Source organism: Drosophila ananassae, chromosome XR (genome assembly GCF_017639315.1).
Source record: "Drosophila ananassae strain 14024-0371.13 chromosome XR, ASM1763931v2, whole genome shotgun sequence".
Taxonomy (NCBI): domain Eukaryota; kingdom Metazoa; phylum Arthropoda; class Insecta; order Diptera; family Drosophilidae; genus Drosophila; species Drosophila ananassae.
In genome coordinates, this window is record NC_057932.1 from 11,281,180 (window position 1) to 11,293,571 (window position 12,392).

General features: G+C 39.3%; 2 protein-coding genes across 3 annotated transcripts in view; one reads left to right on the plus strand and one right to left on the minus strand.

Moving 5' to 3' along the window:
* The window catches only part of LOC6502060 (netrin-A), a 45,637-nt gene extending 33,652 nt beyond the window's left edge, over nucleotides 1–11,985 (plus strand). Inside the window, exons 3-7 of one of the 2 annotated variants that reach the window (XM_001967404.3) lie at nucleotides 3,626–3,775; nucleotides 4,123–4,263; nucleotides 9,778–9,843; nucleotides 10,118–10,475; nucleotides 11,374–11,985. In XM_001967404.3, coding sequence (XP_001967440.1) covers nucleotides 3,626–3,775; nucleotides 4,123–4,263; nucleotides 9,778–9,843; nucleotides 10,118–10,475; nucleotides 11,374–11,515 — 857 coding nt within the window. In that variant the 3' untranslated portion in view covers nucleotides 11,516–11,985. Of the gene's footprint in view, nucleotides 1–3,625; nucleotides 3,776–4,122; nucleotides 4,268–9,777; nucleotides 9,844–10,117; nucleotides 10,476–11,373 lie in introns of those variants that run through there. The other variant, XM_014903676.3, reaches the window with a different exon arrangement.
* LOC6502056 lies at nucleotides 4,386–5,120 on the minus strand. The gene has a single exon (XM_001967405.4). It carries the CDS (start codon nucleotides 4,974–4,976, stop codon nucleotides 4,488–4,490), a length of 489 nt encoding a protein of 162 aa, XP_001967441.1. The 5' UTR covers nucleotides 4,977–5,120; the 3' UTR covers nucleotides 4,386–4,487.
* Nucleotides 11,986–12,392: the final 407 nt, after the last annotated feature.

Here is a 12,392-nt window from a genome sequence, read left to right on the forward strand (position 1 = left end):
AGCACAGGCAGGTCATTTCATTTCGCGTCATTCCGCATATGATTGATTTAAGTTTTAAAATTACTCTGGCACTCGCATTCGCGCCATGCAGCCGCCATTAAACTTACCTGAAAATGTACCTGAATAAACATGAAGCTACTCATATGTATAATTATTCGAATATTCGGTACATGCGCATATGTGCTTTTATTTCTGTGTACTCAACTGTTTAATGGGATTTTCAATGAGGTAACTCTGAATCAGTGCGCACTGAAAAATTCGTGTTAAATCAATGATCTAATGAGTGGATAATGGTCTCAGCATTTCGGATATCAACATTTCGAGTGGGGAGTGAATGGCGGAGGGAAATGTGAATCAATCATAAACCGATTAACATTTCGGGGTAAAACATAAGAAACCATTTTAACGAGTTGGGAGCCACGATGACGAAATCGAAACACTTCTTTTTCTGTTTCCAGGAAAATCTAATTAAGTCATAAATTCGTCAATTTGTTTATGAAATCATGGTTTTAATAATCAGTAATCTTAATATTAAAGCTGTAATTTAAAGGATTTATTTTCACCAAATTCCTTCTCATCAACTCCGTCCCCAAAATGTGAACGGAATTAGTCACTTCCTTTGTGTTATAGTTTCAGATCTTAAAGTCGGATGAAGCAAATTCACTTTCTCTCCATTCACAAAACAGTCCAGTCAAAGAAAGAGAAACTTTCAAGTATACATTCCCTGGACTCGAGTGATTCATTTGGAGCTCATTTATTTTGGGGAAGCCTGTCTCGAGTCGATTTGAATAAGTCAGAAGAAATGAAAAAATTATTACCCCCTGCGGCTTATTCGTTTGCTTTACAAGACATGATTTGAAGGAGGGCATTTCTCGGGGGAATTTTAATTAAATTCTAATCATTTTCGAACATTCAAAGCTCCTAGAGGACTGAACCGCCATTGAGTCAGATATTAAATAAAGAATCAAGTAAGCCAGCGCCACAATATCCATTCACAACTATCTGAAAACGAAGCCACTCGACTGAATCCGTGCTTTTTACGGCATCTCTGATCTCCCGTTTTAATGAAAACTCATAATCTTTACCTCAACCAATGGAAAAAAGTGAAAAATGCAAATGGGAAATGAGAGGAAAATCCGGGCGGAGCATATGCACTGCAACGGGGGAATATATAAGGGAATACGGATACGGGGAAACCGGAATACTCGGATACTGGGATACTGAAATATGCCAATGCCATTCCCAATGTCGGACACTGATATGGGATGCGTAATGAACTCGTTCACTTCGCATTCCCACTCTCGCGTTGCAGCTTTTTTCTGGCTTGGACTCTTTAACCATATCCCCGAGCTCTCCATGGCCCATCTTGCCCGACCTGCCCATCCTTTGCCCAACATTTCACAGTTCGCAGCCCTCAGCTTTCCAGATAGCGCCCTGCACACAATTCGCATATTGTTGTCATATTGTTGGCCCCGAATTCGCCAAAATGTATGTGTGCCGGACAATGGTACAATTTTACTAAATGCTGGCAAACAAATTTTGAACGTGTTGCTAAAATACTTTGTCAATGAACATTTTGAATGAGGTGTCGAATAGATAACACAACAAGTTTAAATAAAATATGTAGAAACTATAAATTCAAATGTAATTATTTACCTAACATTATATTATATTTTTCCCCCCTATTGAACATAGAAAAAATGAAGAAAAAAATTTTAAATGTGTTTCAATTTTTAAAAAAGTTTTTTGAAGTTTTGAATTTAATTGATTTTATTTAGTGTCTTTTAAAACAATTTTTATGTCAATTATTGCTATGTTTACTTGCAAATTTCCATATTCCATGTTTGAAATTAAATAAAAATGTAGTTTAAAATATATAACCCACAAAATAATTACAAATGTTGAACATTTTTTATTTTTCTTAAGCTCTGTTGCCACCTTTCCAAAACTAAGAAACTAATTCAAAAAATTAATGAATAAAAATGTTTTGTAATTTTATATCTCCTAACATTTATCGAGAAAATTTTCTTGCGAAGCCCATGGTGACCTATGTATGAGTTCTCCCAGTTTCCCGGTCCACGGAACGAGACCTACAGGCAACAATGGACATGCCGCATTGTTGCTTTTGTTGCAAGTTGTTATTGTCCGTTGCGTTGTCATAGCCGGGCTTGTTGTTTTTGTTGGTGTTGTTGTTGTTATCAACCGGATGTGTCACTGTGTGCATATAAATCGCATTTAATTTATTGTAAATCGGATTAAATTACCAAATGTTGCACGCATGCACGAAGCGAGTGGGCGCGAATATTACCAGAAAATGGGGATGCCCCGAGACGAAGTGGAAGGATTCAGTTCCTGGACAATAATAGAGTCACCACACACTTAATTATTTACAAAAGCATTTCAAGCTTCTAATACTTTCATGAAACTTGTATCATAAACTAACTTTAAGTTAAGAATATACTGCTAAATATTTTAAATGGGGACATCATAGGACATATGTATGTAAGTCTGAAAACTTAAGGAACAAGAATATTTAATGTACCCAACACAATCAAGTAAACGTATACCTCTGTCTGTCCTAAACATGATCCACTTTCCGTCCGGCCCCTCAAAATACTAAGTCGCAGAATGTGCAGCAGCTTTTGGCCAAGAACCGACCCGAGTCCCATTAAAAGTGGCCAAAAGCGGCTTATTAACTAAACAACCCACAGAGAGCAAGCTTACTGAACAACAACTGCAGTGCCCTCAATAATAGCCGCAAACGGACAACCACATACACAAATAGGATCCCGAAATAAGGACGAGAGTCGTCGAATAAGGCAGTGCTCTTTGGCCAAAATATACGGGCTTATAAAGTTGATATCAGACTACAGATACCCAGTGATGGCCGACAAATTGGTGATTATAGGTTGACAGTTCTTAGGGTTGTATCTGTTTGTTAACATTTTATGAGATACACATTTAAATAATATTTTATGCCAACTTATATGAGATTTGTTCGCCACTAAGGTACTGACATGTTGCGTGTGGTTTCGTCATCGGAAAGACTTTTTGTTTAATTTTTTAATGTCAGAGGAAATTAAATTTAAGATTATAGATAAGTTAATGTATAAACTATGAAAACTTTCGTCAGTGGATTGAGACAAGTGGGTTGGAGCATTCGCGGCCAAAGGGACAGCCGGCAAACACGGACGGAAGTACGGACAGAAATATGGACGGAATTAAGAAGAAGCATGCCCCGGCCGTAATCATATCTGTTAATGCACATTTCCACGGCTCATAAACGAATCTTTTGCAACAAGGATGACCAGACGATGGTGGGTGGGTGGTTGTCGGGTAGTCCGTATTCCATATTCCGTATTCCGTAAAAGAGGCCGAGGTTTTGCTTGATGAAAATTCTGAATTTTTAAAGACTTTAAGGAAAATCTCAAGTGGACCGGACTGCGATTCCGGTGGCGATTGGTCCGATTGGCAATTGGCGATTCACAGTTGGCCTTTTGGCTTTGAAGTGCCGAGTGCCGTACGCAAAGTCCATTAAGCTCTCAGCATGTTGCATCTGCCCCTTGCGGCAGGTCCCCTCTTGAAGTATCCACCACTAATTGTGCAACGTATTTCTCTCCCACAGCCTGCGAGTGCCATCCGATCGGCTCATCTGGAAAGATCTGCAACAGCACCAGCGGTCAGTGCCCCTGCAAGGACGGCGTCACGGGACTCACTTGCAACCGCTGTGCCCGCGGCTATCAACAGAGTCGCTCCCACATTGCCCCCTGCATAAGTAAGTAGAACCGTAGATATACGAGGGTTATTTCCTTGAACATTACGCTAGACTCTTATTAAATTGAAAGACTTAAATTTGCATAATACGCCTTGAATTTTAATGGTGGTTCCCTCTAAGCCCATCTAGTACAATTCCTTCCAAGTCGCACCCTATATAAGTAAAGTAGTTAATCACAGTGGATATTTTATATGACATGGTTCCCCCAAACCCCAATGAAAACAATGTTCCAAAAAACTTAGAAAGTCTATGTTTTATTATGCACCAAGTTTTTTGGAACATTAAGACTTCTTACATTCGAATAAGAAGCATATACATACATAAAGTTTATGTCCTACCTCCTACAGAGCAACCTCCGAGGATGAGCAATATGTTGGACACCCAGAACACCGCCCCCGAACCGGATGAGCCCGAGGCTTCGAATCCAGGTGGCGCCACCGCAACGGCAGCCGCCCAGTCCCCGTACTATCGCTCCGAGGGCGGCAGGGGTAAGTAAGTGCCTTCTCATATCCATAACCGTTGTGCTTGTGTTTGTGTTTTTGTTTCTGTTGTGTATGCTAACTTGCTACATGCCACGTCCCCTCTCCCCAGAAAATTACTTAATTTTAGCTTTACTTTCACCGTTTTACAGTGGAGATTTGTTAAGCACAACAGATGCAAATGAAGAAAAGATAAATTTTGAATATAATGGGGACAAAACCCTGGAAATAATTCAATCTGATCCGGAAAAATCTGATCCGGATCCGGTCACCGACTCATCATCCGATTCTTTATCCGATCCTTCTGCATCGCTCCTCTGCTTGGCTCTGCCTTCGGGTTTCACAATCGAGTCTTCGTAGATATCGGCCAGAAGCCGCTCGTGGTCCGGAACAGAGAATCTCTGGCAGAAAGGCTGTCTATCTGGGTTGAAGCAAATCTCATAGGCCGAGAAAGTGGCGCGTTCGCCGTAGGGCTCCGGAATGAATCGGCCCAAGATCCACACCTTCATTTGGTTGATGTCGTCGGGTAGGCCCTCCAAAACCCCAAAGGCGTCACGTCCGTCGTTATCATAGATCACGAAACCGGTTATGTTGGATTTATGGCAACGAATCAGGAACTTCCGGCGGAAGTGAGTGCGTCTAATTATGTGATACAACTTGAACTCGGTCCTCTTCACGATGTCATGGTAGAGTGTCCACTTTTCGGAGACCTTCGCACACATTATAGACGTTGGTTTTTAAATTTACTGGCTTGATTTTTATTCAGAGTTCCGTATTTTCCGACCTCTATTCCTTGGGGTTCCAAAACGACAGACTCTGATCACAAAACCTCAGCCTTGTAGGTTTGAGGGCCCAGTCATGGGATACTTAATGTTATGGGTTAATGTTTTGTGTTCAGGCCTAGTACTCAGATCGAAAAACATGTTTGACGAGCAAAAAAGTGTATTCTTTCCCGTGTGGACGAATTTTTCCATGTTAACGTACGACGGTCCAACTATCAATCCGATGTGCTGGTTGATAAATTGATAACATATACAATTTGAATTTTAAAAAAGACAATGTTGGGAACAAATGATTTAAATTCTTTTTCGGTAAACATAGCCGTCCTTTATAGTTGTTACATACTTTTGGAAGTAAAACTATTAATTAAACTTATTTTTTTCAAATGACCTCCCACAATTTTGTCAAATAATTGGCACCAAATAGTTGTCTCACAAATCCCAAATCTCTGGGCAAATGTCTTCTATTTTTAATAGGTGAATAATTTTCAGAGTATGGAACTCACCAACTTTTATTTGGCAAGCTTTTACGCGTTTATTTGAGCATATTACACAAAAGACAACAAATTTCAAGTTCAAATCTATCACTGAGCCTTTGGAATAAATATAAAGATTCCCGGTTGAAAATACCGTTTAAATATGTTTAAATACCAAGACACATTCAACATATACATATATCTACATACATATATTGTAGGGAAGAAAATGTGGGTGATCTTTTAAAGTGTTCGAGATTAGGTAGGTACCATCCAAAATGAATATCCAAACACACAAATTTTATAAACATCCTTTAAGATGGGACTGGATGTTTGGTGGAAGTGCTGTTGAAAATTGGACATTTCATAGGGTCTCCCCAATAGCGAGGTTTAACTTTTCACGCCCCCATGCAAAGTTCCCGGGGATGCTCGCCTCGCGTTTGTAATCCTTTCAAATGGGTGAGAAAACACAAATCCGCTAAAGTGCAGGCGGTTGTCGGTCAGAAAAGGAGAAGCTCTCGGAACAAAGACTGCCGACAGAATGAGAATGGAGTGGGCTGGAGGGAGGAAGGGATACGATGATTAAAAGCGAGGAGCCAACGCAAATGTTTGCACGCAACTTGTAGTTACAGTTGCGGAGCAAGTACAGTGGGCCTTCGGCGAACATAACAGACCATGCAACAAGCAGACAACAAAAGCAAAACCTCGCATCTAGAATACCAAGTGTCGCTCGAGCCACAATGATACAGCCCAAGACAACGGCAACGCAAAATGAAAAAAAGAACGGCCTTTTCAACGACGAAGTGGGCATATCCTTTCGAATTCTTTTGCATTTTGACAATTATTTAAATCTGATCTGAAAAGAACTTTCTACATTTTTCAATGTGACCTAAATTTCCCTTAACTACAAATTATTTGAAAGTTTTGATTTACTTACCACACATAACTTATTTGGAATACAATTTAAGGTATTTTATTGAAAATATATATAGTCATAATTAAAATTGAACCATGTACAACTGAAATGTGTCAATATTCGAGAAAAGAATGTATTTCTTATTGAGCTTTTCAAAGCCAACACAAAAAAAACCAAAAACATGCCACTATAAACTATTTAGTAATATAATATTTGAATATATTAATATTTTTTTAATTTCAAAAATGTGTGAGTTTCCATGATAATAAATAAGAATAAATAATAATTATGAATTGCAGCTGCGGATTTATTGGAAACAGTAGACTAAATACTAGATACCATTTTTTCATACTCTTCAAACACGAACTAATTTTTTGAAAATAATACATATTTCCAAATTCTCTAAGAAAGTGTTTTTGTAATGAAAACCCTAACTAAGTTCACCCTGTCAAACGTATATTACTTTATAAGGGAGAAATAATGGACAGAAACACCTAAAACTAGAAGGATGAAAGAGGAGTGGCCAGTCTGAGCCAAGGAAATGTGTTAAGAAACTTTTTATTTAATTGGCGTTGGTTGAGCAGCAGCAGCGACCAGAGCAGGGCGGCACGGCCGCACACTGCTCGGATCTACAGTGGCAGTCGCACTTCTAAATGCTTGCAAGTATTTGCCCAAGGCATTAGGCAAAAGTCGGCGTGGGCCGGGGCGTGGGCATGGGCCGAGGGGCGATTTGTGCAGCTGGAAGTGGGAACAATGACAAATTAACTAAGCCCCTTAAGCGGCCACTGTGCAATCATAATGGGGATTACTCAATGCCAAGTGGTCAGAGTACGAAAAATTTAAATAAAATTGACTTTGGAAGCTTTTAGCTCAGACACCCTTTTGTTATTTGCGAAGTACTATTTCACGGAACAGACCTGATAAAAAAATGAGAAAAACTTCCAATAAAATCGCATAATCTCGGGAAAATGGCTTTTACTCAACGTCTCGGGACGAGAATTTAAATTGAAATGAGAATATGAGAAAATATGTATAATAGATGCCAGACGGGAGGCGTCCAGCCGAGCAGACTGCAATTGTTGCATATCAAGTTGCCTGCGGCTCAGGATGATCTATTCGCATCCTTATTTCTATCCTTATACTGGGCCATCCATCATGCCGAAAATGCAAATCAAAGTGCAGACGCAGGATGAAGTGGCCGCGGGAAGTGTGTTTAAGGCATTCTCCCAAAGAGAAAGTTGTAAAAGTTGTCAGTGCAAAGTTTTCCTCCACTTCCCTGTAGCCAAGAACTGAGTTGGCCAAAAGGGAAGCACGTACACACATAACTACGGCCGCAGCCGCAGCCACAGCCACAAACACGGCTAAAAAGTTGGGCCCCTTACTATTCATAGAGGGGGCGTGGCGGGCGACGGGCGACGGGCAACGGGCGCCGAGATCTCCCTCTGCTGAATGTTAATTATGAATTTATAATTTGATAATCTTATTAAATTAATTTAAAATTCTGTTCAAGTTTGAGTTAATTTAAAGTTAGTTGCCGCCCGCCACAGTGCTCCTGTGGGCGGAGGTCAATTTTAATGTCATGTTAATTTGATGACTGGAAAATTTATGGGCAGATTCGTGTTTGCGAAAATTTGCACAAATGGAAATCAAAGCTCTCCCGTACTTTGATTGGGCCTGTACTTTGATTGGGCCTTAGCTTACCGTCCATATTCAATGCTGGCAAATGACTTTATAAATTCTTAAATAGTTATTGTAAACAACCAAGTTTGTTCACTTACAGATTTGTCTAATTTAAGCAAATGAACAATAATTGAAAGCTAATGGCTGTTATTATTGGTTATGAGTTGCACATTTTTTCAAAAGAAAGAGCAAATTGTCTTTTAACATATAATATTTTTATACGGTTGACCCAATAAGAAAAAAAAACTTCATTGCACTGGAGGATGGGCAGTATCATCTTTTGGGACGATGGTCACTCGAAACCAATGATGAATTTCGAATTTAATATTTGTTTTTCAGAAGCGGTGTGCCCTTTGGACACTTAATTTTTAGTAATTTTCTTAAGTTTAAAAGCAGACAAAACTATTCTTAAATAAATTCAAATCTGTTTGCTTATTTTTACCGTTGTCCCACCCACAACCCTTCAACTTAACAAATTAATTTATTTCAAAAACTCTGCATAGCCGGTAGCCAATTTAGAAATATTAAAATTAATTGCGCATTTTTATATTTCCTCGGAAAATTCTTTGCTTAAAGAACACAGAAGCTTAACATTTTTTCCTAAACATTAAACTGGGCGCCGATGCTGTCCTACATAAATACCTGGTGTATTTATGTATAGGTTTGTGCCATGGCCATAAGGGGAATTCCTGAGCAGTGACTCAGTGATATCACTACTAACTTATTTCTTATTTTGGATTTTCCTGCGCGCATTCGGGGCGTGGCTAATGATCTTCAAATGACGACGATAAATATCGTTCATTTGCAAAGTAAGTTTGGGGAAAATTCGCTTGTATCGTTTGAGAATTGCCATAAATAGCCCAAGGAGAGGTAATTTTACTTTAAACTGTGGCCTTCACTCATAAAGATTGATTTAAAAAATTTTAAATTTTGAGTTTTTTTCTTGAAACTCATAGTATACTAATTTTATTGAGATTTTCCTTTATTGTGAGACGTTGGGCTGACATTGCCGTCGAAAGAAACAAAATAATCAAACTGCAACTTGCAACGCAGCCCAAGGAAACAAACTTGTGGCTAATTTTAGTCAATACTACGGCGTCCCCAAGTACATTACACGGAGAGAAATCGTAAGGGGGTTGGACAATTTCAAGCTGTCTATTTAAATGAAGTCATTTCGGGAACTTGGCTCACTTTCCAATGATTTATTTTCAAAAATCAAACTATTGAGCAATTTAATGGGCTTAAGGGTGGGACAGGGAAGGCGGGGGATAATTTTAATGTAAAATTGATCGAGCAATTCTGCAGTGGCTGCGCCGCTGTTCTGCTAATTGGCATTGGCCATAAAGACATAAATTTCGCAATTAAATTGTAAACACCAAAGTGGAATGCCCTACTCTAAGGACAGGGGAGTGGCTGCGGCTGTGGTTAAGGGATACGTAGCGTTCTCCCCGTCGGATTCTATCCTCGAATAACCCCAAAGCACTATATCGGCACGACTCGATCCAATTCGCTTCCCCTCGCTCACTTTCATTCCATCCATGAAATGTCGAAACAATTACTTGCACTGGACTGGAGTACATCCCATCCAGGAGATTCCGTTTCAATCCAGTGCAAGTAGTCTCCATTTCATCCGATATTACTAAACGAAGCTCCTTGTTCTTACATCTTTCAGAATGCGGCAAATGCAGAGTAAGCACCAAAAGGTTAAATCTCAACAAGTTCTGCAAAAGAGACTACGGTGAGTGAAATGTTCAGAAAACAGTTTTGTAATATATTTTCCTTAAACATTCGTAAGGTTATATGTACATACTCTTGATCATTCTTTCTTGAATATAGTTTTGAAAATATTTCCTTTCAAAACTACTAAATAGTTTATTTCAATTATTCAATTTTATATATATTAAAATAAATACTACTAGACCGTAGCATGCTGCGATTTATTTTAAAGTTTTGTATTTAATATATTATAAAATAAAGGCACCTGACTTATCGATTCCCCTTCCACTCCACAGCAATAATGGCCAAGGTAATTGGCCGCGATATGAGCAGCGAAATGGGCAGCAGGTATCGGGATCCCGACGAGGCGGACTACGAAATGGATCAGGACCATCCGGGCGCCGTTCCGGCGGACTACGAGTCGCAGGCGATGGGGGCCGTAACGGGGTCGGAGGAGGACTACCCCAACGACAGCGGGGCGACGCGGTACGATCTGCAAATCCAGGCCATATTCAAACGCAGCAGAGCAGGCGGCAGCAGCGTCGCGGGGATCGTGTATGGAATGCCGAGTACAACACTAAAACGCGGTCCTATGACCTTGATCATACCGACTAAACACCTCGAATGCCGATGTCCAAAGATCAAAGTCAACAGGTAGGGAGTAGCAAAGCTTTAAAAACTTAATACTATTTCCTTTTCATACAAATTAAGCTCAATATACTAAAACTACATTTATCGGACATCTAAAATCCAGCAACAAATTTCCTTAAACAAAAACTTATTAGTATAACAGATTATATCTATCTAGGGATAGGGAGGAATACATAGATAACCTTAAAAAAAAACCATACAGGAGTATTATAGTTTAGTTCAAAAGTCAAACGGAGTGAGTAAATGTAAGGTGTAATTGTGGGATTTTTAGATATATGTAAATTGACTTTTGGAATGGCGCTACAGAAAAATGGAATTTTGGGAGCCAAAGAGGGTTTGCTTTATTATTTAAAATATAAAAAATATTTTACAGCTTAAAGATTTGCATGGGTATTCAAGAAGTCTACAAGAAGTACATGACAAGTTCCCGAGGTTCATGGTAGCTAAAACTGGAAGTGCTTCTTTATGTTTTCTTGTACCAGAGGAGTTTTCTTGTACCACGTTTTATGAGGAACTACGGAGATGGTGTTTCAAATCTGCCTTGCGACAACTCCTTAGGAGTGTTGGAAACAAAACTGGCTGTCTTCGAGCAGTCTGGTAACTGAAAAGCAGCCAGTGACCGAAAAAATTAGCTTACATTCCGTATTGTATATGGTCCCAAGCCTGATACTTTGGCTTGCCATTTTTGCTGATACTTTAATGCTGATAAAAGATATACACAGGATATGGGGTAGGCGATACCTTTATACATACTCTTCGATGCTTTAAAAGATACCCACGTAATTAAATAAATCATAAAAAGCAATAGAGATATTTGGGTATATGCGATGATGATTGATTATCAATGAAACTTAGAGTTCGTTTGAATAAAATTTACTTAAAAACAATTTCTTCTTTGCAGATCTTATTTGATCCTGGGTCGGGATTCGGAGGCTCCACCTGGCTACCTAGGCATCGGGCCGCACTCGATAGTTATCGAGTGGAAAGAGGACTGGTATCGACGCATGAAGCGCTTCCAAAGGAGAGCACGCAGCTGCGCGTAATCACTAGATACTAGATATAACTCCCGACCTACATATTTAGCTTAGCTCCCCGTGTGCAGTCTCACATTATATAGACCTAGGAATGAAATGAAACGACGAGGACTGGAGAAAAAATCAAACCAATATATTTGTCGCTTAAATTTTTTTTGTTTTTTTTTTCCTCGTAACCGATTTTGTAGCAGTGTAAGATCAAACTAGCGGTATTTAATTTATTTAAATAATTTTAATTGTTACCCACTAATCGGAGATACACACATAAAAGTATCTATTAATGTAATCTACATATACGACTTGTATTATTCGATAAGTTAAGATCCCTGTCAGCCCAGTCTAAGCATTTGTGAACTATCTTCGTACTAAAGAAGTCTCAGCAGGCGAATGATCGCTAATAAGTAATGAACTATCCGTAGGAATAACTTTGATGCATGCATGACTCGCAAAAAGCTAAATAAATATATATTGTACAGAGCAACAAGCTTTATGGGTAAATTTTACTTCTGGTGTGTAAGGTTTTTAAAGCCTTGCAAAGGGAATAATAATTTTGATCGAATGCACAGCACATCATACGGAAACATGATCAGTTTTTGATCGGGATAGTTCTACCACCAATTTTATTGGTGTGGTCAGCTCTTCTGATGGCATCTTGAGCCTAACTCCTCGAACATGTTGCCAATTTGTGCGAATTCCTTTGGCCGAAAATCCAGTATCGTTGCCGGACGATAACGAAGAGAAATGATACTCCAAGATACAGGTTGAACCGATGCTGATGTTCTAGAATAAGGTAAGTCCGACTGCTGACTGTGAGTGAGTGCTGGATTTGTCCTCCCACTTTGAGCCGGTTGGCCTAGACGATGACTGCTGAAAGCTTCACCAGTGG